Source organism: Schistocerca gregaria, chromosome 8 (assembly GCF_023897955.1).
Source record: "Schistocerca gregaria isolate iqSchGreg1 chromosome 8, iqSchGreg1.2, whole genome shotgun sequence".
In the NCBI taxonomy this organism is placed as follows: Eukaryota; Metazoa; Arthropoda; class Insecta; order Orthoptera; family Acrididae; genus Schistocerca; species Schistocerca gregaria.
Genome location: NC_064927.1, coordinates 202,585,125 through 202,611,784, shown reverse-complemented (window position 1 = coordinate 202,611,784; position 26,660 = coordinate 202,585,125). Strand labels below are relative to the sequence as shown.

Here is a 26,660-nt window from a genome sequence, read left to right as displayed (position 1 = left end):
TTTTCCTTTGGACACATTTAATAACAATCAAATCTAATATATTTTGGTAATGTATAACTTATTGAAAACGTTTGGACTGAAGAATAATGTTCATCTTTTGAGTGCAAAAGGAAAATTATAAAGTATTAATCATTCACCACTTCCAAAACTCTTCTTCTCTGCTCTCTAATATTTTTAATATGATCATTTTACTCCTTCATCTCTTTCCTATACCCATTTACTACACCATTATTTTTTTATTATAGTTTAAATTATGAATAAATTTACTTTTATTCTGCCTTTTTATGGACATTATGATCTGTAAGATTAATTGTATTTCCAAAGACCACATTGTCCTCCATTCTTGCTATAAACTGCTATTGTGGTGACAATAAGTTTACTGGAGAGATTAAGAATTTAGCACTGAACATGAAAGGGGAAGGAACTTACTACACTGCTGGAGCACTATGTTGACAAGTGACCTAGTGCAACCAAGAAAGACCACTAGTAGAGCATTGGACTTAGATGTGAAAGGCCTGTGGCTGTCGCTCAGCCCCTGTAAACCCTATACCCGGTCCATTTTTGACAAAGGCCTTATTGAGCGAAAGCTTATATGTGACAGTCCATTTGTTGTGCCTATCTGCAACTCAACATCTCTGCTACAAGTGTGGTTTGAAAAGTTCTCAGAATGGAATAGAAAAAAAGTACTTACATCACTGAAACCTTTTTTTATTTTTCAATGTAATCTCCTTGTCAATTAATGCATTTGGTCCAACGATGTTCCAGTGCCTTGATCCCATCTTGAAAATGAGTTTCCTCCAGGCCTGCAAAATAGTTGTCAACTTCGGCTATCAATTCTTCGTTTGAAGTGTATCTTAACTCACCAGAAAAAAATTTTCAGTTTTGGGAAAATATGGAAGTCTCATGGAGTCATATCAGGTGAAAAAGGCAGGTGTGGCAACAATTCATACCTTAGCTCATGTAATTTTGCCACGGGGACACACGTGTGCGGATGGGCACTGCCTTGAGGGAAGATGACTTTCTCTCTTGATAAACCTGCCCCCCCCTTTTTTTTTGCAATTTGTCCAGGAGGTTAGCATAGTATTCTCCAGCAATTGTTTGCCCAGTGGGAAGATAATCTACAAACAGAATCTCCTTCACATCCCAGAACACTGATGCCATGGCCTTTCCCACCGAAGGAATTGTCTTTGCTTTCTTTGGTGGCGGGGAATTAGCATGTTTGCACCGCTTTGACTGTTGTTTTGTCTCTGGGGTATAGTGGTCCACCTAAGTTTCATCTCTGATAACAAACCGGTGAAAAAAAAAAAATTGTTTGTTTCTTCTAAAATGGGCCAAACATTGTTCTGATATTTCCATTCTCATGTGTTTTTGATCCAGCATCAAGAGTCGTGCCACCCATCTTGCAGATAATTTTTTCATTTCCAGTTCTTCAGTTAAAATGTGATATACCCTTTCAGATTGCATCAGGCAAGCATGAGTAATTTACACACTTTTAATTGGCGATCCTCCATGACCGTTTTGTGCACTTTTGCAATGATTTCTGGGGTAGTGACACATCTTGCCCAACCGCTGTGCAGATCATCATCTAAGCTCTCCCGACCAAATTTAAATTTGTTTGTCCACTTGGCAACAGTTGAATATGAAGGAGCAGAGACCCCCTGTGTATTCTGTAAATCGGCATGAAGGTCCTTTGTTTTCATACCTTTCTTTACAAATTACTTAATCACTGCTCAAATCTCAATTTTTTCCATCTTCGCAAATCACTAAGTGGGAGCAACAACAGAGCCACGTCACCACCACAGCTCCCTTAAAAGAGCACTGACGTGGCACATGTTTACAGGCAACAGTCCTATGAATATCACGTGACCAACTCGTTGCGATAGTGCTGACTTGTGGTGATTCCGAGAACTTTTCTAACCACCCTTGTATATGGTTGAGTAACAACTTTCCCTTTCATAAACAACCTTAACCAATAGACGTCGGAGGTAGCTATCTTAGAAGTAACCACACATTAATTTTTGGAACAGCTATTATATAATACTTACAGTGCCATCCCAGCAGCCAACGGCAAGAAGCTGTCCTAATGGTGACCATGCAACAACTTTGACACCAAGACAATTGTGCTTATATTGGCCTATCCATGACCCAGTTTCCATGCAAAACAGTTTCACAGAACACTGTTGGAGCTTCTTGTCCCACAAACATAATGTTGAGCCATTAGGGGACCAAGACATTCCACCAACATCCAGAAAGCCATCGCACGAGACATGCTGAAAATCATTGTTTAAAAATTAGTAAAAATAATAATTTTTGCTTCAGCAAAATATGCAAAACAATATTTCTACCTAATTTCTTAAGTGTTTTTGTGGTCTCAAGAGACCAACTTCACACTAAATTTATAGATTGGGTATAAGTTGAGTGGGTGCCATTAGACAGATTGCCACAAATGAACACAGATGAGTTAACACTCTGACAAGAAGGGAATGAACACTGTCAAGTACAAAGTGCATGCCAGGCCACAATTTAGTACTTACTGTCACAAGTGTAATAGTCACATCACATAAAATACTAATAATGTTTGAAACACAAACAGCAACTACCTACAATATGATTATTATTAAAAATATTAATAACAGTGTCCCTTTGTTGTTCAGGTATTACAGAGAACTTATTTTTTTGTCAGCTTATGTTTGGACTGGGATTCCACTAGAATGGGTGAGTCAGATATGTAAAGTCTTGCTAGTGGGACATCCACAACTGTTCTGTAAATTGTTCACGACTGAAAATACTGCTCCAGCTGTACTACTACTACTACTACTACTACTACTACTATCACCACAACCACAACTATTTTTTTCTGTCATCAGTTTTCTGACTTGTTTGATGCAGCCCATCACAAATTCCTCTCATGTGTCGACCTTTTCACCTCAGAGTAGCACTTGCAACCTACATCCTCAATTATTTGCTGGATGTATTCCAATCTCTGTCATCCTCTACAGTTTTTCCCCTTTTAAGCTCCCTTTAGTACCATGGAAGTTATTCCAAGATGTCTTAACAGATGTCTTATCATCCTGTCCCGTCTTCTTGTCTGTGTTTTCCATATATTCCTTTCCTTGCTGATTCTGTGAAGAACATTCTAGTATTATCTTCTGTAGCTATAGATCGGTCTCAACCATAAGGGTTTTTCTGATGAAATGTCCACATTTTTCAGAACACAGTGATCTGACTTTCACTATCATAGTATAGGACAATCCAGATAAATGAATTCTCAGTTGAGTAAAACTAGAGTGATCACTGAATCAATAATGTCTCAAACCACTGATACAGCTGTTTGAATGGGAATAGTTTTTGGTGGGTAGTATATACAATTGTTATCCAGTTTAAGGCAGCTATGCATTGGCAGACCCTTATCCAATGAGAGAAGTTACCGTTTCTTTTTTGTGTGGAAAAAACAGCAGTGTGTTTGAATTGAGCGCTGAGAAAGCACTGGGTAGTTACAATTACACTTGCCCTATTTAACACATTATAACATGGAAACTAATTACCGTATGACAAAGAAACTTGGAAGCATTAATGTCAAGGACTTGGGGAAGAGAAACAATGCAGAACCAGTTTAAATTTCAACACTTTTAATGGGTTACTACAGTACACCATACCCTTCCATACTGGTACCATTACTGCTACAAATGGGGCTCAATATAGCATCCATCAGTGTCCAAAAGAGTCTGCTAGTGCAGGCCTGAGTTCTGCACAGCAGAACGAAGCATGTCCATAGGTATTCTGGCTGCCTCTCTTGATATGCTGCACTTCAGATAAGCTCATGTGTAAACATTCTCCTGGTAAACCCTGTCTTCCAGGTAGAAATCATAGGGAGTGAGGTCAGGTGATCATGCTGGCCAAGCATTTGGAAATGAGGTGGCTGATAATTCAATCATTACCAAACGTGTTTCAGAGAAGCAGGTGAACTTCATGAGCAATGTGTGATGGGGCCCCATCTTGCACGAAAAACGTTGAGTTCAGTGTGTCTCTCCCCTAGGGCAGGTACGACATGCTGGCAAAGCATATTGCAGTAACACTGGCCAGTTACACTGCACGTTTTTGGTCCTTGTGCGCCAACCTGTCCTCAGAAGAATGGGCCAATAATGAATGTAGCTGTGAAGCCATACTTTACTGTGACACAAGCCTCACCACACAGTGACAGGCTCGTCATACAGAAGAACTTCATGCACAGTGCCTGGAGGTGAAGATCCCCACACACGGCAATTCTGTATGTTCACCTCACCTGTCAGAGAAAAATGAGCTTCAGCTGTCCATAGGATGGTCTATGGCCAGCATTCATCAACTTCAATCCTTGTGAGAAAGTGGAGAGCAAAGTTAACAAGTCACTGTGCATCCTGTGGTACATGCTGCTGTATGATATGGATCTTGTACATGTACTGTTTGACAATAGATCAACGCACCTTCCATACACTGGACCATAGGATGTTCAACTGTCATGAACACACCACGTGCGCTGCCTAACGATCGGGAATTGCATGCAGCATTGTCTGCCATAGCAACAGTGATTTCATCAACCACCTGTGGTGCAACCGGTCACTGGCCTCTCCCTGGAGCAACATCCAGTTCTCCAGTTGATTTGAAACTTCTCCTTCATACTCTGCACAGAAGGTGCAGAAAGAGGTCCCTTCCAGAATCCTTTCAGCTGGTGATATTCTTGAAGTGCAGTTGCAGCATTACTGTTGTTTTGATAACAGAGCTTCACCAATAATGCCCTGCTCCTTTTGTCCAGGCTCATGTTCACACACCATCAAGTGAACTGCAACTGGTCAGGGTGCGTTTTGTGACTACGAATCACAGTGACTGATAATAGCATGTGGTGGTCATTGTTGGAGCTAGATGGTGGCATTGTGACACATGGAAATCATGCACCCCATACTCCGGACGTTAATGCTACCAAGGTTGGTACCTGTATGGTAATTAGTTTCCATGTTATAATGTGTTAAATATGGAAAGTTTAACTATAAGCATGTGGTATAAATTTCAGAGTTTGATGGTGTAACAGAGGTCACTATTGTTGTTTACCGGACCGTTTGAACCATTAATACTAAACACAACCTAGAAATGATCAAATTACCTCTTTCATCAGTGGCATTGTGGAACTATAGAATAACTGGGAAAAGCATTAATTTCAACTTAATGTACATGCTCCTTCAAATATCCACAAACCATTATTGTTAGATAGACGCCAACACTTGAAATGGACAAGATCTGTTACTGAAATCTGTAAGTGATAGGCCTACAGTAGTGGTGGCAATAAAAGACTGTGTTTAGAAAATGTCAAGTTACTACCACTGGGGAACATAGTGGAGCTTGGAAGCAATGAGTGTGTGCCTGGAGAGACAAATTTATAAGTGCATTAACAGCACTAAAATATAATTAACTTCTGTTTCTCAGTCTGACCTACTATTACCCAGAAAGAATACAAATAACAAAAATAATATCTTTCTCCTTCCGCGAAAAGAAAATCTATAAGAAAGCTACAATAATTACAAAAGTTGGAATGAAAAAAGCATGATTTACATTTAGATATCTGACTAACTACAAACTAAAATTTAACTCAGATTAAGAAAAAGAGTAGAAAGCATGTAGTCAGACAGAAAATTGAATCATGTGTTTCCAGTTTATATAAAAGAACTTTGTTAGCAAATAACCAGAAATTAGTGCGAGTTATTTGTGACTAGTCATGTATAACATTGCTGGATTATGGCTATATTTTGATAAAGACTTATTCCGTAAATATAAGAGAATGCATTTACTATGAAACAGTGATACAGTATATATAAAACTTCTTCTTTGGTGAAGCAAATTCTATAACTTTATATATGATGTAAATAAAATATAAAGAAACTTCCACATGGGAAAAATATATTAAAAACAAAGATTCCAAGACTAACCAAGCGGGAAAGTGCTGGTAGACAGGCACAATAAAATAACACACAAACACACACACAAAATTTCAAGCTTTCGCAACCCACGGTTGCTTCATCAGCAAAGAGGGAAGGAAAGGAAAAGACAAAAGGATGTGGGTTTTATAGGAGAGGGTAAGGAGTCATTCCAATCCCGGGAGCAGAAAGACTTACCTTAGGGGGAAAAACGGACAGGTAGACACACACACACACACACACACACACACACAGCCCTTAAATATGTCTGCCCGCGTCTGCACATGCACGGACGGACATGTGTGCGTGTGCGCGAGCACACACCCATCCCTCCCTCCCTCCCTCCCCCCAAGGCAAGTCCCCTCCGCCCCGGGACCGGAACGACTCCCCACCCTCCCCCCCAAAACCCACATCCCTTCGTCCCTCCCTCTCCCCCCCTCCCCCCGAAGAAGCAACCGCCGGCCGTGAAAGATAGAAACCCTGCGCGTGTGCCTGCGTGCCATCCTACTGTGCCCGTCCACTGGCGCCCCCTCGCCCGGCAAGTCCTGGAATCCCTGTTTTTTATATAAAATAGAAAGAAACTTCCACATGGGAAAAATATATTAAAAACAAAGACTCCAAGACCCACCAAGCGGAAAAGTGCCAGCAGACAGGCACAACAAAACAACACACAAACACACACACACAAAACCTCTAGCCCTCGCGACCGACTGCCGCCCCCCCCCCCCCCCCCCGCAAGGAAAGAGGGAAGGAGAGGGAAAGACGAAAGGATGTGGGCTCCAAGGGAGAGGGCAAGGAGCCACCCCAATCCTGGGAGCGGAAAGACCAACCCTAGGGGGAAAAAAGGACAGGTATACACTCGTGCGCGCGCCCCCTATGATAGGTCTTTCCGCTCCCGGGATTGGGGTGGCTCCTTGCCCTCTCCCTTGGAGCCCACATCCTTTCGTCTTTCCTTCTCCTTTCCTCTTTCCTGACGAAGCAGCCGCCGGTTGCGAAAGCTCGAAATTCTGTGTGTGTGTTTGTGTGTTTTATTCATTGTGCCTATCTACCGGCGCTTTCCCGCTTGGTAAGTCTTGGAATCTTTGTTTTTAATATATTTTTCCCATGTGGAAGTTTCTTTCTATTTTATTTAAATCATATATATAATAGAAAGAAACTTCCACATGGGAAAAAATATATTAAAAACAAAGATTCCAAGACTTACCAAGCGGGAAAGCGCCGGCAGACAGGCACATGAACAAAACACACAAACACACACACAGAATTACTAGCTTTCGCAACCGATGGTTGCTTCTTCAGGAAGGAGAGGGAAAGACGAAAGGATGTGGGTTTTAAGGGAGAGGGTAAGGAGTCATTCCAATCCCGGGAGCGGAAAGACTTCCCTTAGAGGAAAAAATGGACAGGTGTACACTCGCACACACACACACACACACACACACACACACACACACATACATACATATCCATCCGCACATACACAGACACAAGCAAATATGCCTTTAAATATGTCTGCTTGTGTCTGTGTATGTGCGGATGGATATGTATGTGTGTGTGTGTGTGTGTGTGTGTGTGTGTGTGTGTGTGTGTGTGTGTGTGTGTGCGCGCGCGCAAGTGTACACCTGTCCATTTTTTCCCCTAAGGGAAGTCTTTCCGCTCCCGAGATTGGAATGACTCCTTACCCTCTCCCTTAAAACCCACATCCTTTCGTCTTTCCCTCTCCTTCCTGAAGAAGCAACCATCGGTTGCGAAAGCTAGTAATTCTGTGTGTGTGTTTGTGTGTTTTGTTCATGTGCCTGTCTGCCGGCGCTTTCCCGCTTGGTAAGTCTTGGAATCTAAAACAGAAATTGCTCATAGTTTACTGAAATTATGACCTACAGGATTTTAACAGTGTGCAGCACATAAACTTTTCATGCATAAATATCATTTTTGTATAAAAAATTATGCACAGGATGAAACATTTTCATGGATCCATCAATCTTGCGTAATTTAATCATAATGCTCCTCCAACAGTATGGGGATGCTATGCAACAGATCAAAATGGTTTAGATAGTCTTTCATTAATGGAAGACCTAAAGCTTGAAATTTTCAACCAAGATGGTTCTTCACATTATCAAACAAACTGAGCTGTTCCTATTTCCATCTGCTCTCTTGTGCATCTGGTGTGTCCTGAAAGACACTACGGGGCCCAATTACTATCCCATCCTGATCACTGTGACACACCTTCTCTCCTCTAGACAGTTAGGAGCTTGCAAATAAAGCATTTATAGACCTGACTGGGAAGACAATTTGACACAAGTAAGAGAGGTAAATAACACTTTCCCTCACAAATTAATTAGCCATAGATGCATTGGGAACAGCACCTTCTACAAGCATTCCAAGGAAAACTTTTCACTATCCCTACAATACGTAGCCAAATATATGACATTCTTGGGCTGTTGCTCCAAGATCAGCATTTCAAGATTTTTAAACAGCAGCCCATAGAGAAAATGGATCTCAGATAGAAACACGTGGATATGAGCATCAAGTGATTCTTGAAATAATACAAAGGAAATGCCTCAGTGTCATTCTGTGCATTGTTCAGTTGCAGCACTTACAAAAGTCATATGGCAGAAATAAAACTGGTTAAAAACAGACAATATGGCCATGTCAGAATACTGTCACACACCAGATGGAAAATTCAGTGGGCACAATTGCCCAATCCTCTGTCGATTCTCAAACAATTTAATTTGACTGCATCACAGAGAATTACTTTCTATGCACCCCCATTGCTATTACAGGTTATATGTACACTAGCATTCCCACTTTGTAGATAGGTGTGTTCAATGCCCGTTATGTTACCAGTATGTCGATTGACTTTTGTCGCACATACAATGTACGATTTGCGATTTGACAGTTCATTATTTGCTACTCATCATAGATATTATATTTTTAGCAATGAGCCTCTATATAGTTGGTTCTGTAGAAAAAGGTATGGTGTATCTTTCAAGCTTAACTACTTTACATTTGTTTTAACAAACTTGTTTTATTTCTGCTGTTCAATCTTTGTTCATTTGTTTTTAACATAATTGCTTAATGTACAATGTAATTGGATAGATAGAAAATCTACTCACCAAGTAGTGCTATTAAGGTTGCCAACTTTTGGAACCAGTGGCTCCTTCTTCTGGCAGAAGGCTTGAAGGGGGAGGAAGAGGGGTGGAGGAAAAGGACTGATGAGATTAAGGGAAATGGGCAGAGTTCGGATAAGTCACCCAGAACCACAGGTCAGGAGAAGCTTACCAGACAGAATGAGAAGGAATGACTGACTGTTGAAGACTGCACCAGACAACATTGGAAAACCTGAGAGCTTAAAGGTGGAAGATAGGGTAATATGCAAGACAAAGATCACTGCTAAAACATTGTGCATGATTTAATACAAGTGTAGAGCTATGTGCACATTACGTGATAGAGGAGGGAGGAGGACAGCAAAAAGAAGATAGGTCAGAAAATGAAAGATGTAGAAAACTGAAAGGCACTGAAGAAAGGAACAGGTACTGTAAAGAAATGCTGAGACCAAACAAATTTATGTAAATGAAGGCCAGGTGGGTGGCAAGAACCAAGAACATGTTACAGCATCAGTTACTGCCTACCAAGTTCTGAGGAAATGGTGACTGGGGAAAGAATCCAGGTGGCACATATGGTGAAAGAGGCACCGAGGTCATGACCGAGGTCAGAGCATGCTCTGCAACAGGATATTGTGTGTTGCTGATACACATCTTCTACCTACGCCCGTTCGTCCTGATAACTTCACAGTAGTCATGTCGATGAAAAAGGTTGAACAGTATTTACATAACAGTTGGTACAGAACGTGTGTTATTTCACATGTGGCTCTCCCTTTGATAGTATATGTTTCACTAGTTACACAACTGGTATAGGTGGTAGTAGGAAGGTCCATAGGGCAAGTCTTACAGTGGGGCAGTCACAACGGTAGGAGTCATAGGGTCAGGAAATGAGTGCAGGAGGAGCATAGGGTACAAGGATATTGCAGAGATCGGGAGGGTGATGAAAAGCTATTCTAAGCATGGTGGGCAAAATGTCAGACAGAATGGACCTCATTTCAGGCAGTGATTTTAGAAAGTCATAATCTGGTTGAAGTAGCTGATTAATACATTGAAGACTAGGATGATACTGAGTAACATGTGGTGTACTCCGAGGTTGTTTTTTTGGAGGGATCAGCAGTATCAGGATTGGCTGTGATGACCTGGGAAATCTGCTTTCGAGCTAGGCTTGTGGGGTGATTACTTCCATTGAAGGCTGGGTGACAATGGTGGTGTATTGCTGAAAAGAGTGTGCATCTGAACAAATATGTTTGCCTTGAATACCAAGGCTGTATGGATGGGAACATCTGACATGGAAAGGATGACACCTGTCAAAATGTAAGTACTGCTGTTTGTTAGTAGGTTTAATGTGAACAGAAGTGTGTAGCTGACCTTTGGTGAGGATGAGAACAACATTAAGAAAAATGGCCTGTGACTCAGAATATGACTGTGTGAAATTTAACTGGGAGAGTGCATTTAGAAATTCCAAGAATTTAACAGGTCAGCCTCACCATGAGTCCACCTGTCACAGACATCATCAATGTATCTAATCCACACCAGGGACTGAAATGTTATGAACCCAAGAAAGCCCCCTCTAAGTTACCCATGGAGAGGCTGGCATAGGAAGGAATCATCCTGGTTCCCATGGCTGTGTCCCTAATCTGTTTGTATGTCTGCCTCTCAAAGGTAAAGTAGTAGTTGATAAGTATAAAGTTGATTAAGGTAAGCAGAAAGGATGTTGTAAGAGGCACTGACTGAGGAACAGCAGACAGACCATATACATGGGGGATGTTAGTGTAATGGGAGGAGGCATCAATGGTGACAAACGTGTGTGGTAGTAGTGGATTGGAAAAACATTCCAGATGATCTAGAAAATGGTTGGTGTCTTTTATACAGGAGGAAAATACTTGTACACAAGTTGCAGGTGTTGATCAACTAAGGCAGATATACATTCAGTGGGTGCTTTGAAGGCAGCAGTTATTGGACGACTAGGGTGATTGGGTTTGAGGATCTTATGAAGAAGATAAAAGATGGGGGTCCGTGGTTTGGGTGGGGTAAGAATTCAATGGATTGAGGGGTTAGTCCCTGTGAGGGGCCAGAAATTGAGAGTTTAAACTGTTGAAACTGGTAAAGTGAACCAAATAACGTTTTTCTTGTGCAGTTGACAACTGACTTTTTATCTTTGTTGTGACAGAGACAGCTGAATGAAACAACATGATCTCTGATGTTTCCTTTTTCAACCACGAGAGCAGAATGAATCAATAAGTATTTCTTTATTTTTAATAGCCTACCTGAGGTTACTTTACGAATAGCCCTTGTACCACAATATACAGATGGTGTATACCTGCATTCACACTGATAGCTGGCTTATAAAAAAGCAGGCTAACAGTATTGCCCTTCACATTCAGAGTACTGGCATTTACTCATAAATGTGAGCAGCACTTTGTTCTAAGGATAAAGTTAGGTGACCATACAGTGTCAGTAACTTAAACTGTGCAGTTCCTGAAATTAAGATACAGCTTATGGCTGAAGCAGTATACCCTTATCATATGTCATCTGTCAGGGCCAGAACAAATGAGAAACATTCTCTGTATGGCAGCCCATACCTGTTTTAACCCACAGCCTGCCTCAAACAATGCTTTGCAGCAGGAATGCTACCTCACATTCATTGAAAGTTTCTGGCAGGTCAATTCACATTGTGGAGAAGCCATACTTTCGAGTCCCAGGAGTACCTCCAGAGCAATCATCATTTCTCCACTAAAACAAAAGTGTACTGCTGTAAAGTAAATGTTTCCCTCCTATGCTATTAATCAGAAACATCAACACTTTGGAATGCCATTTTCCTGGGCTACTCTTCTTGTACAATATTCATTTGCTCCTCAAATATGAAGTGCTGAATATTAACAACATATTCATGACAACCAGGCAAATGCCATGGCAAAACGTCATTTAAATATTCACTGACAGGTCAAAAATAACTGATCAATAATTTGTGGGCAATACTGCATCTTGTCCATATTGCCTCAGAATATGCCAGTGGGCTTCATGCAAGCTTTCCAGTTAATCAGGCCACTGGGACTGAACAATCTCTATCATATGTAAGCCATTAAAGGTGAATTGTATAAAGCTGTTGATCATGGATCAGAAATTAATGAACTTTGATCAAGCTGAATTCAGAAATCTGCATGGTGTACATGTTAATTTCAGATTATTTCACTGTGAACTGGGATCAACTTTCCTATCAGAAAGTCGCAGATCATGTTCAAATGCAATCATTAGTTCACAGCCTAGTGACACTAAAAAAAGAACAGCTTTCCTTTTGTACAAATATAAGTTCAGGAAAAGAAGATAAGTTCAGTATAATTTTTTTGATATAGAAAGTTAGACTGAGGAGAATGTCAGGTGTACGTGTCACTGAGTCAAAGAGTGCAGTTAATGATTGCTCCCATAAGAATTCTTGGAGACTACTTTTAATTAAAATGTGAAAAGTTTAATGACATTTCAGAGAAACCATTACCAGTAATGCCATTACTAGTAACAGTTATATTTCAAGGGTAATGGGAGTGTTATTTCCATACAGTAACTTTAGTTGGAACTAAGTTACTTTTATAAGTAATGATATAATGAAAGTGTCATTACTTTTTTATTGCGTGTAGTGAGAATCTCAAGAAAGTATAATATGGGTCTTCATTTTGAGAAAAAAACAATATTTGGTTCAAAATTAAAACTTTTCAACAATGAGTGTGTTACACTTGCTGAAAACCTTTGAATTCACTGTGACCTCCGGTGACATTTCCTTCTCACATCTAAGCTGCACATTGCACCTCACTGACATTTTATTATTCCACATATTTTTCTATCTGTTTCTTCCTGATGTCACTTAGTCAACACTGTGTCTGCTACTTATTAATTATTGTCACTTGTGCATCATATTCTAAAACACGTACAGGAAGTGTCTGAACTCCAATTATAAATTTTAGTGCCATCATGGCATTTAATTCATGTTCGTTTTTTCATAACATTTTTATTTGAAAATTACATATGCAACAATGAGTATACCGCAATCATGCAACTAATCTCACATGAATAACATGCAGTCCCTGATTTACATTCATTTCCACATCTTTCAGACATGGAGAAGGAAGCAGAGACAAGCATACCTTGGGCAGCTTACACTAAAATGGATGGAAAAAAATTATTCCTTTCATCACAAACCGTGTGCTGGTGGGAAAAGAATATAAAGCAGTTGGAGCTCCATAGTGAACATAAAAAAAGACTTTTCCTTGCAGTCAGTTTTAAGTATTTTGTTTTATTTAAATAAGAAATATCCTAAACATCTATAACAATAAGCCTGCAAAAGTTGACATATTCAATTCTCAATTTCGTTTAGAGCAAACATCCATATTCCCTGAAACAAATTCAGTAGGAGGAAGGCAATTGGACTGGAGGCTGACGCCAATGCTGTTGCAAAACAGGCAGTGAGGTATTCCACGAGAACTGAAGGATTTGTACAGAGGGCACCTGGAAGGACAAGACCCAAAACAGCAGACTGCCGTTGACAACCTCGGAGGGTGCGTGACGACAAACAGAAAAACCGACAGAGGATACAAAGCATTCCCAACACACTTATTCGTTCTGTTTGCTTAAGCAACAGGTTCTGATCTGAAGTTAAAAAATAATAATATTGGAGGTGGACGGGTGCCTCTTAACATGTTGCAAGGCATGACGACAATCATGGATAGTGGTGGCAATGGATATGCTCCACAATGGAACTGGCCAACGGCACATGGGGCCTGTCAAGTGGGTAATGGCAATGCCAGCAGCATAGATTATCTTACTGGACAGATCACAGATGACTTCATCAATACAACCAGACAAATAAGGTGGAAACATGATTTGGAAGGTATATAGAGGCCAATCAGCATGATGAAAAGCCCAGTGGGGTAACATCAGTGGGAGGTCAGAAGGGAATGAGAGAATCAAGGTAAGTGGTTCCCATCACAGAGATCAATGTGTGTCATCCAGTGTAAGGAAGGAAGAAGGGGAGAGGAAAAGAGTGAAAGATCAATGGTAGAAAAAGTGCTATATGCCACACTAAAATGAGTAGGGGAACCACTATTAATAAGGCACAGGTCATGGTCCGTAAGAAACTTGCCAATGAGGAGCCACCAATGAGATGTAGAAGCACTGCACAACAAAGAGTGACGGGCATTAAAAGTTCCAAGTAGGAAGAAGGCAGGGGGGAGTTGCTGAAGGAGGGTAGATAGGATGGCAGATGTAGAGACCTCAAACCATGAAGGCAGAGTTCAAGTGGACCCTGCTTCCAATGGTGCACCAACTGGGATCCATGTACTAACAATATCTGTACCGACCAATGTGCAGATGCCACTGGAAGCGCTCAAACGGCCGACCCCATTCTGAAAAAAGCATGGAGCCCACAAAGGATTGGTGAGTGAGTGTCAGTTAAATGAGATCCCTGGAGAATGACACAAGCTGTCGAGTAAAAGGCAATAAGGGATTGCCACTCTGGGACGTAGCTGAAGTATCCATTACAGTTCTATTGAATAATCATGGAGTGTGTACCGAAATGGGAGGCAAATGGGCTGGAGCTAATCATGTCACTGGGTTACCATCACTACCAATGACAATGGGATGACAGCCATAAATGACGTCAGACTCAGGTTGCGAGGTGGAAGATGGCATCTCTGGAGCACTGCTGAGACCTAGTTCGTGGCACTTATGTTTTTTCTTCTTCTTCTCTTTGACAGATTGAGAAGGATAGGGCACAGAGGAAGAGCGGGCTATTGCAAGATCTGGAACCAAAAGAGAGTGGGCGACCTTGGGGCGCACAGACCGTGTGTCCTATAGTTGAGTTGTGGTTAACAGAACTCTGGCCTGAGACACGCCAGGGCAGGGGTCCTGGGAGAGAGCCCCATCACCAGTACGTGCCAAAGAGGGGGGAGGGGGGCACTTTCTGCGGGTTACAAAGAAGGGGGGCACTTTCTCGGCATGAGAGTGGGAGTGGCATCCGGAGGGAATGGTGTCGGAACCACAAGGGGCAAGGGAGAAAAGAGGGGGATGAGACTGGGGTAAGGAAGAGGGAGAAGAGGGAAAGAATGTAACAGAAGCAAAAGTAAAACTCATAACCACAGGATGAAGTTGGTCAAATTTCTGATGAGCCTCAGTGTAAGGTAAACGATCCAGACACTTATACTCTTGCATCTTCTTTTATTTCTTTTAAGCCTGGCAATCTGTTGAGTGTGAAGAGTGACGGTCATGGCAATTTACATACCTATGGCAGGACACAGGGGCATGCTCATGGAGTGGGTGTCCACAGCCACCACAAAGAAGGTCCACCAAAACCAAATTGTAAATATATTGTCAGTTTTAGAGTTGTATATTTAAGTACTGATTTAACAATACGAGAGAAGGAAAGCTGCTACTCACCATATAGTGGAGATGCTGAGTCGCGATAGGCACAATAAAAAGATTCACACACTCATAGCTTTCAGCCCATTAAGGCCTCAATGGCCGAAAACTATGAGTGTGTGAATCTTTTTATTGGGCCTATCACAACTCAGCATCTCCGTTATATGGTGAGTAGCAACTTTCCTTCTCTCGTATTTTTACATTCTATCCTGGATTTTCCATTGTTTGATTAAGTATAGATTTATTATTAGATATTCTGTAAATCAAAAAGCTAATGGCCTGCCTATTCCCCTTAGAGCAATAACTGAAAGAAAAACACTTAACTTAAAAATTTGTACATTAATATCGATATCTGTGCAGATGAATAGCTTCTATTACAATACTTTTTTGGTCAACTGTTGTGTTGTTAATTAACAACTGGGTACATGGTGCATTGTCATGCAATATTCTCATAACTTATTTTCTTAATCTGTCATTGGCTACATGTCAAAATTAACCTTCATTTCATGCTTGTGTAGGAAAATTGTGTGGTGAAGCTAAATTTTGCAGTTTCTGCTGCTAGCATTGGGTGCCAATTATGACAGCATTTGCCCTCACACAGCTCCATCCACCGTGAAGAGCAGTCTTGTCATTTATATTTTTGTTTATCATTTTCAGCAAGTGTTATGAACAATGCTGATGTGAAAAAATAGAATAGAGAAAATCTTTCACCCCAAGCTGGCAAGCCTGGCCCTCCTCCCAGTGTGTAGCCAGGGAAGGGAAGGCCACAGGGTCATATAAAGCAAGATTCAATGATCCACTACCTTCAAGGGGACAGCTGTAGGAGAATGGCCAGATTTTTGGAGCTTGATACACTTCATGCACAAAGCATTCAACCTGATACCATCCATTCCAATCAGGTGCTCTTCCCATGGGTGCCACCCAGTTACAACAAGGGTCGTCTGGCAGGGCAGCCATTGCCAGGAGTTCTGCTATGACAAGCAATGATTCCTAGGCATACGTGGTAAGGCAACACCTTAGAAAGTGCGATTCCTGTGTCGTCAGGTGGCTCAGCCAGATGGGTAAAAAACAGCACTGCGCCACAGACTGGCTACACATGCTGGTGATCTAAGGGAGCAGAAGGGGCCTACAACACGGAAGGAAGAGGGGAGAGGAATCCACACTGTAGACGCTAGGGAAGGAGCTCTTCCCCAAATGGCTCACACTACAGACAAAAAATTTAGAAGTGGAGGTCAAAACCCAAAGAGGGACCAAAAACGCCAAAAAAGGATGACAGAGAAACGGCAATGAGAACAAAAGTGCAACAGGAAACCAGGTGGATAGCAAGGTCAACATAAGAACACCAAGTTGGGAAAGGTGGGAGGCAGTGGGGAAGGAGCAAGGGTGCGGCGGGAGAGGCATGGGAACAGAAATGCAGCCCGGGAAGGAAAGATGGGCTGCATTAGCTCCGGGCATCATGGGCGTCACGCATGTACTCACAAAAGAACCGTGACCCTCCTGAAGGGGGCGGGGGAGGGGGGGGGGGGAAGATTGGGGGGGGAGGGAGGCGTCGGCCAAGGGCAAACAGAAGTAGGTACTTGAGAATGTGGAGGGAATTTTTTTGCTTTGAGAGACAAAATATATATTATCTCGTGTGCTCAACAGGGTCCTGAATTATTTTCCCTAAATTCTTCATCAGATATACAGATGCTCAGTTTGCTTTCCACAGTCAAGACCCTCTTTATTAAATATAATACAGGCATACCTAACAGTGCATTCATAGATTTTTCAGTATCACTGATATTGTGTTGAGAGCAGTGAGGGTCAAATAAGGTGGAGAAAAAAATTGAAAAACAACTTTCATTGCAAATGAAGAAGCAGTTCAGCTGAGGTACACTGACATAGAAGAGGCTGTAGACAAAGTATTTAATTATTGATTGATATTAATGGTTGTTTCCTTTTTAAAAGTATGGGGTTCATAATTTATTTACAATTGAGTAACAGTCATTATTTTTAACAAGAGCTATGATGATGCTTAATATATTCCTCTGAAGTAACTTTAATTGTAACTTAGTAGCTTTTGTAATGTATGTTTCCAAACTCTGGTAGAAACTTAGTAACAGTGAACAGTTAAGTACATGGAGCTTGGCAGTAGTCAATAATGACTGAACACCTCTTCAAATAAGCTCTCTATGTTTGAAAAGCAGTAATTACATATTTTTACTATCCGTACCAAACGTGCTTAAATTGCTATAGCTGCATGTGCATGAATAGAAACAGTTTGTACATTTATGACAAGTTATCTTCATTGGCCAATGTGTTGGTCCGCTGTGCCTCGATGGTTACAGACTGGATCTAGAGGTCCGAATGTCTGGATTTCGATTCCTGGTTGGTCTCATTCCTGCCACCCCTGTCACATATCACTTCTTTTACCTCGGGCAGTGTTTATTAATCAGAAAAATCTGGAGTTGTATCACAGATGGGTGCTGTTCTGTTCAGAGTTCTAACAGAGGCAAGAGTACATCATCCAGGGTGTATACACGGAAAAGGAAAAAAGTTCCCGGACTTTTACCAGATAAAAATACACTTTTTCCTGGGTGAAAATACACATTTTTCTGGGTGAAAATATCCCTCAGAACTGTAAAACTTATCAATTCCTTGAGTGGTAAAGGTTTTATACACCACTTCACAGCACATTAGGGGCAAAAAAAAAAAAAAGGAAGAAAAGGAAGAAAATATTTTTTATGTGTAGTCACGTGTATGCTGCATATTTTCATATTACGGAAGTATAAATACAAATTCTACCAAACACAGCATGTTAGTATCCAAAGTATTGAAATCCAGATTGTGATTTGCTTTTATCAGCCAATCACAGCTCATATCACATTATCTCGCTAACAAGTGAAAGCAGATATCCAGAACACAGAATACCTGATGCAGTCAGCCAATAGCTACATCACTGTCAAGTAGAACGGATACACAAATTGGAAAAGTTTATGGTTTAAATTAATATACTTGTAGTATAGCTACAAGAAAAGTTAAGCTTTCACCCTATAATACTGTTTCCTTCTTCTTCTTTTTGTTTTGCGAGTGTTAAGATATATCAAACACAAATGTGCCAGTAAAATTTTGAATGATGACATAAATTTCTTATCTACTTGGCCTGAAAGAGTTAAGTTTTGAATGAGAGTCAATCACTCTGTGATTTAAGAAATTCATTGCACATTTTCACACATAACATAATTCATCTTGCATAAAAGGAAATTTACTTTGTAAGTACCACTTCCGAAAACTATCATTTTCAATATTTTCCCACTATGTGTTTGAACTTTTATGATGTCACACTCATCAAAAGCAGTTATTGTGAAGCATTGCATAATATTCATCCTGAAGCCTTTGACATTTTGCTGTAAGTTTTACATTGGTGTGTCTCTCTCATTTATGTTTTATTGCTGCAGTATCATTCTACAGTAGAGAGCTGAAGTAAAATTATTTGTTAGAGTATCAGTTCTTACCAGTCAAAATTACAAAAATGTAACTCAAAAGTAAAACAGTTAAAAATTCACAGAATTCTGAAAAATTCCTGGGTTTTTCCCAGTTTTCTCCTGGATGAAAAAGTTCCCGGGTATTTCCCGGATTTCTCAGTTGTCCTAGGGTGTATATACCCTGATCACCTAAAAAATGATTGTGTCCAGTAATCACTGTGATGGTCAAACCAACATTTGGAGTGATGAGAGCTCTTCCTAAGCAGAAAATACAAATGTCTACTTCTGTAGTGATAACAATTCTTTAAAAACCTGTGAACTATTGCAACTTTTGTCTACAAAAAAAGCCATTTAACACCTTGACAGATAATATTTAATGCTGATGAAATGCCACTATCATCAACAGCTTGTGTTTACAGTCAAATCAGCCACACTACCTAATGGCCAATGCCAAGTGACCATGAATTATCAGCTGCAAAATGATGTATTCTCCACAAATTATTTATAAAGATAATTCTGACAACACTGATTTGAAAACACACTGCCTGAATAGGCCTGACACTGAGCATTATAATCTTTCTTTCCATTTACTTTATGGTTATCTTACTATTATGATCTCTTTGTGTTATGGGGGAGTTTGAAGAATGCACGTTTCTCCACTTATTTTTGTCCATTTTAGCAATGATAAATAGTGTGCCTCTATGACACATGTTTAATTTCTGCAGTCAAAGTGTGATATTCTTGTTGATAACCAATTTAGTACAAACAATCCTGTTGGACGAACATCCGCAACTGAGCATTATACTAGAGGTTGAAAATACCACTTCAGTTGTAAATTTGTTTTATTATCACGAGCTTATTTCATGGTAATTTATATGAATACTTTAGTTGATTCAGTTGATTCAAATTTAGAGTCATACAACATAGCAAATATGTGATTGGGAACACTATCTGAACTAAGATTAAACTTTATCTCTATTCTGCGACGATTATACAATCGGCCCTAAATGTACTACTAGCATTTAACGCCCCAGAAATGAAGGAAAAAATTTTGTCTTATGAACATAATGAAGAAGATGACTGGGCTGCTGAGCTATGGAAGTTTGATGAACTTTATCTGGGTACCATAGCATCAAGGTCTCCAATAGAATGAGGACAAGGAGCATTTACTTGTCCCGGATGTCAATGCATTTGACTACATCTCCAAAATTAAAATGGGAACTGTAATGCACAGAAAGAAAAAGAATAGCAAGATACGTGACAGCAGAGAGACATTCCCAGTGCCATAATCTGTAACCTGCTTAACTCAATAGATTGTGGTTTGCAGATCAGACATATGGCCTAATACCTAACTTCCACCATAAGGATGGCTTCCACTGCAGAAACTTCATAACGTAAATCAAAACATGTTTCCCACTTCCACCACACCTACTCTTGTGTCAGAAAATATAGTAACTTATGAAGTTATCATGAACTTTAGGAAATTGTAATTCACAGACGTTACTGAGAGTCTAATACTACAGAGAGTTTCTGTGCCATATGATGGAGTGTAGGTCATATTTGTAACCTTTATCTTAAAGAAGCTATTGTGTAATCAGACGACGATTTCATAATATTACTTCAGAACAATTTCATGTGCTTGTTCTACTACGTTCTCTCTCTCTCTCTCTCTCTCTCTCTCTCTCTCTCTCTCTCTCACACACACACACACACACACACACACACACACACACACACACACACACACACACACACACCTTTCCCCTCACCATAAGCAGAATTTTATTAGGTGTCTTTTATCAGAATGTGTTGGTATCATCAGTTATTGTCTACTGTGTGTTCTATACGTACTTCTACAAATTTCTTTTAGTAATCAAATTTATCACTTAAGTAATATCATGGTGTCTGTGGGGTGTGCACACCAGACACCCATAAATAAATAAATTCATACCTTAATCAGTTTCCAGGCTGCCGGGTCAAAGAATGAAGTCTTGCTTGTGGAGCCATGGTCTTCTATCACTGCTAGGTAACTGCCATCAGGACTAAATGACAAAGCAGGAGAGGCTGTCGACTTTAGATTGTGTATATACAAGACAGAACAGTTTACAAGTGACCAGATGCTGACACATGCCTGAAAATGGAAACATTAAATTAACAATTAATTCACAAGAAATACCTTTGATGACAGTGTTTTCTCATTTAAAGTCTCCTGCAGTGTTATGTGCACAATGATTCTAGACACCCATTTTTAGAGTACGGTATTTGATAGTTTCAGTACATATTATTCCAAAGTAAATTCAAGTATCAGTCAATTATTTTTGTGTTTTGAAGATACACTATTTGTAAGGCTACATTTAATTTGTGAGCCTCCACTTTGTGTGTTTTTCGTGTCATCCCACTGTTCTGTTTACTAGTTGATATTTTTCAGTTGATGAACTTTGTCACTACAGAAGTCTCCAACCTAATCACTGTACCATACTTCAAATCACAGTTAGCAAATTCTTAAAACAATACTAATGGGTTCATTCACATACTGTGATCTGTAGACCACTTTACAAAGAACAGCCCCTATAAATATGAAATGGGTCAAAACATGTGTTACTATGAGATGCAGAGGAGATAAACTGCTTCTTTAGAGCAATTGTGAGGTAACATTTTTCATATGAATTTTTATGATAAACTTAGCTCAAGTAATTAAAACAATTTGTAGTAGTTTAATGATGATTAACTTTTAATCTTGTTTGTAACAGCTGATCCACTTTGTTACGTGTGCCTTAACCCATTACAAATCCTTGAAAATTCTCCTCCGTAATGGGACCTACAGAACATAATGAATGAATGAATGAATTGGGCTTAATTAATTAATGATGGGTGGCTTAGACATTTGTCAAAAACAATTGTTGTAGTCTAAATTACACTCACACAGGATGGATAAAGTAACATGAACACTCTGGTACAAACATCTCTCTTCAGGAACTCTTTTTACAACTTATTTGCAACCCACATACACAGTCTTCTTTACACTTGTATTACAATAGCCTCAGAACTTTTCTGCAGCCCAAATACATTTGTAAATGTGGTGTGTTTATTTACTTTCATGTCAGACGTTACCGATCTCAATGCAAGGGTATGTTGCAAATGCCTGCTTAATTACTGTATTTATGTTGGCAATACCAACCCACTTGGGTTGTCTAGATCTGCTGCACCTAGTGCAGCATCCAGGGTTCATGGGATATCTCTGTCCACTAAATCCAATAGTGAAACATAAATGCAATGTCCTAGTAGAGACATGAGGACACTAAAGAGGACTGTAATCTTTGATAACACCACAGTCACAGAAATCTCTGCTGAGTGTAAAATGCAGGTACAGAAACATTTATGGTAATGCTACTATTGGAAAATTTCTTGTAAGCAAGGTACGTACAAAGAAGAGCATTCTGTGGCCTCCTGAACATAAAGATACAACTACTGACTTGTGTAAGTATGTAAACTGGTCCAATAAGTCTATTTCTACATTTTCCGCTTTCACAGGATGTTACATTACATCATTTTATAGTCACAAACACAAACACAAACAAACAACACACACACACACACACACACACACACACACACACACACACACACACACACACACACACACACTGCAAACCAATGAAGTACACGACAGAGAAAACTTAGCAACGTACTACGTGTTAAGTTTCTTCAATAGTGTATGAAGCACAGGAAGAATGACTGCTTAAAGGGCTCTGAGCAAGCTGAAATAGCCCAATCTTACCATTACCTACCTTACCCTACCAGAATGACAAGTAGGGGACTGAAGAATATCTCTATTGATTCTTCACTTAATACTGATTCTCAAACTTTGTAAGCAAACTTTAATGGGCCCATTGTCTTCTATCTTCAAGTGCCCATCAAATCAGGTTTTTCAGTATATTTAACAGACTGTATTCAAGTTATTTCACTTTGGGATGAATAAATTTTATTATTTGAATAGAAGAAAAAATACACTTCAAAAGCAAGATGCAGAAGTGACTCAATTAAAGGAATAAAAGAAGATATGTCATTTTGAGGTAGGAAGTATATAAAAATATCAGATGCACTAACAAGGATATTGTCCACCTGCACACAGACATCACAAGATAATCAGCAGAACATGCCTTACTACATAATACTTCCACTCGTTTTTGCTGTTTAGAACACACAACTGATCATCAATATCGCAAGTCATCATACTAATTACCGAAAGTAGTGACCCCATGTCATTTTGAGGTAGGAAGTATATAAAAATATCAGATGCACTAACAAGGATATTGTCCACCTGCACACAGACATCACAAGATAATCAGCAGAACATGCCTTACTACATAATCCTTCCACTCGTTTTTGCTGTTTAGAACACACAACTGATCATCAATATCGCAAGTCATCATACTAATTACCAAAAGTAGTGACCCCATGAACCAGGCATCTCCATCCCAGATGGTTACCAGCTTTTATTACAGCCTGCTGACAGGGTATACCATAGATAATTTTAATTTGTTACATCCCCTACTCACTACTCTTCCCCTCACTCTATTGCACTGGATATTCCCTTCCACGATTACATTTTCTAGATTTTCTCCATCTCTTCTCACGATGCTGCTAAAGAGTTAGAAAACTCTATGATTGACATGAGATGAAAAGCACCTGAAAATAATGAGTGCTCAATAACAGACACATTTGTTCTTCTTTCAGTCCATTTTATACACACCATCCTGAGCATGTACCAAAGCTCAAATGCATCAATATGCTGCTTATCTCTGGCCTTAAGGGTCCACATTTTGCAACCATCAAAGAGATGGTAAAATGTGTGTGTTTCAAAATGCTTAACATTTTTGGTGTTTGGTACTGTTCTTCTTTGACAGAACTTGGGAAGCTTCTTTATACCCACTCACACTAACATAATCTGCCATCTTATCTTCACTGATTCCTGTATTGCAGATGCTTGATCCAAGATAGATGAAAGAATTCATGGTTTCCATTTCCTTTAATCACCCTTTAAGTTGAAGCTTTGCTCCTTAATCAGCTTTCATGAGTTTGGACTTGTTGAGATTGGTGTTTAATCCAAGATAGATTAACATCCTTTACTTTTGTTAGTGGTTTGGCAAGTCCATCTTAGCCGCTAGCTAAAAGCATGCTGCCATCAGCAAATCACAGGTTGTTAATAGTTCTACAACCAATTGAGGTGATTGGGGTGCCTTCAAGTCTAACCATAAAGAGCATTCCTAATGACATGTTCTGCATAGATGTTGAACAGTTGATGGAGAGGGATTGGGGGAGGAAGGGAGCAGAACACAACCCTGTCTGACACCTTCTGATACAATGAAGAAATGAAACGTACCAGCACTTGTCTTCACAGCTGAAAGATGATTATTGTATAGATTTCTGACATCATTAGAACAAAACACAATTGATAATGACCTACAAATAATTTTGTACTTTTCATTGGTAACTACTTTTGCAACCATGTTTGCCAACTAATATGACTTGACATAGGACAAAAGAATAGAACTATCATTTGCCTTCTAGTGAATACAATGAAACTTTATGTCCATATATTTAGTCCTTTTGTGATGTTCATTATTATTTCCACAACTGCAGTGTACTCTGATTGTCCTTAAAGATCTGAGCTAGTTGCTCCATGTTGACACTGATCTCCTGTAAGAATGAGCAAGGCCACATTATTTCAGCAGTTAAGTCAGATGCTGCTGCATACTCTGCTTCTGTTTTAGATCTGGCAACAGATTTTTGCCAGTGAGATGGCCAGGTAACAAGTCCACTTGTTAGTGTACTGACATAGCTCAATGTTAAACAATGAACATCAATGTCTCCTGGGCCACTAAAGAGATTACTTACACTATGCTTGTCCACTTTCTTCTGGTGTACTGTTGTGTGGTGCAGGATCCACATCAGGTAGGCCTAAGAAAGACCACTGACAAAGTTAAAAAAAGGGCAGCTCATCTTGCATTATCATAAAATAGTGGAGAGAGTGCCACAGATAGAAGGCAGTCTCCATATTACATTGATTCATTTCCATATCACACTCCATTCAAAGCTAAATGAATACAAGTTGATTCATACACATCAACAGGTGAAGAAGTTTCTTCACAATCATGTGCCAGTTTCTGGGAATATCCCTTTGCACATTATCTAGCTTTATACTTCAATCATATCACCTGGTTTATGTTTGATTTTGAAATGAGTTAAATGTACATGCTGTTCATGAGGAAACATCTTAATACAGAGAGAGATGTAAACATGTGAATAGAATAGAAGATTAAAGACTTTCCAAGAATATCTTGAACAATTACTCAAAAGAAAGGGGATCGACATTCATTGACCAAGGAAATGATGGACATAAAGTCTGTGAAAACTGAATAGGCATATGTCTAATCTCTGTATGTAAGATGACAACAGAAATACTTCTCATATTTTGTACTGCGGTGACACACATCACAATTCATGCAAAACAGAGTTGTTATTTGCCATTACCTTCACTAAAGTATAAATATACTGGAATGGAATTTTAATCCTACTCTAAATTATGCAAGAACAGGCCAATATGTCTTTAGTACCGTAAGTTCCTAGCAAAAATGTATACTCTAAAGTACTGAATACAACTGTAGTGCCTGCTCAAATCCTGATTCATTTCTGTGACACAACATACTTAATTTCCTTCAGTTACAATAATGTTGTAAACTGACAATAAATTATACATTACATGACAGGCAAGATAAAAACAATCTATTTATCAGGTCTGTTGAGTGAAGCACTACCGCACATGTGTCTACACTCTAATGTACAAAGCCTAGGAGTCATGAATACTTCTTACATTTAGTATTTCGGCTAAAAGCTAAATAGGCTCTCTTGGTCATTATTCACACTTCATTCAGAACATTGCAATATTAAAATTTTTTATGAAGCTAGACGGATAGAAAAACTTACATAGAATTCACCTATGGTCAGAATGTGTCTGCTATCAGGACACCATAAAGCATCTATGAGGCCACTTGTGCCTTCTGTTATTCTGCACCTCCAGTCACAATCTGTAAGGGAAAATATCTGCACTCTGCATCTCTTGTAGAGTGCACACAGCAAGTATTCAGAATCCGGTGACCATGCAATTTTCTGCAGAAAAAAAAAAAAAGCTTTATCAACAATGGGACTGGAAAGTAAAACATTTGCCAGTGAAAAAACATACAATCCACCACAGTTTTTCTTACAAAATGAAATAAGATAGATTGCAGGTAACCATATAGATCAAGCATTGAGTGAAAGATAGGTACATCTAGTAGCAATCTATCCTATTTCATACTATCCATATTTTTCTCATGTATGACATTATGGAAATTAGTTAATAAATTTGATCAAGTTGCCATAAAGGGATGCATTTTGGCATAGTGTGTTCTATACAGTTGTAAGTCAGTGACTTCAGTCCATCAACAATGAAGTAAAATATCCAAATTAACCAGGTGATATCCCGAATTACTGCATTTCATTGTAGCAGTCCTTTGAAGCAATACTACTGCTACCTTCCTAATTTGATAAATGCTGCCTTGTTTAATCTCATTTTGTTAGTTCTGAACATAAAACTATCACTACAAATTGTAACTCTTCAAAAATTTTTGCATTGCAGATCTCAGCCTAATGGAGGAACATTTTTACACAATAGCTCAGTGTTTGCAAATTACTGAAATTCTAAGTACTTA

At 39.5% G+C, this 26,660-nt stretch overlaps 1 protein-coding gene across 2 annotated transcripts in view; it reads right to left on the bottom strand.

Moving 5' to 3' along the window:
- LOC126284688 (WD repeat-containing protein WRAP73-like) overlaps positions 1–26,660 on the bottom strand; it is a 75,141-nt gene that overhangs the window by 35,118 nt on the left and 13,363 nt on the right. For both annotated transcript variants that reach the window (XM_049983809.1, XM_049983810.1), the window contains exons 2-4: positions 25,897–26,079; positions 20,861–21,040; positions 2,046–2,270 (exon numbers count right to left, since the gene is read on the bottom strand). In XM_049983809.1, coding sequence (XP_049839766.1) covers positions 2,046–2,270; positions 20,861–21,040; positions 25,897–26,079 — 588 coding nt within the window. The remainder of the gene's footprint in view (positions 1–2,045; positions 2,271–20,860; positions 21,041–25,896; positions 26,080–26,660) is intronic.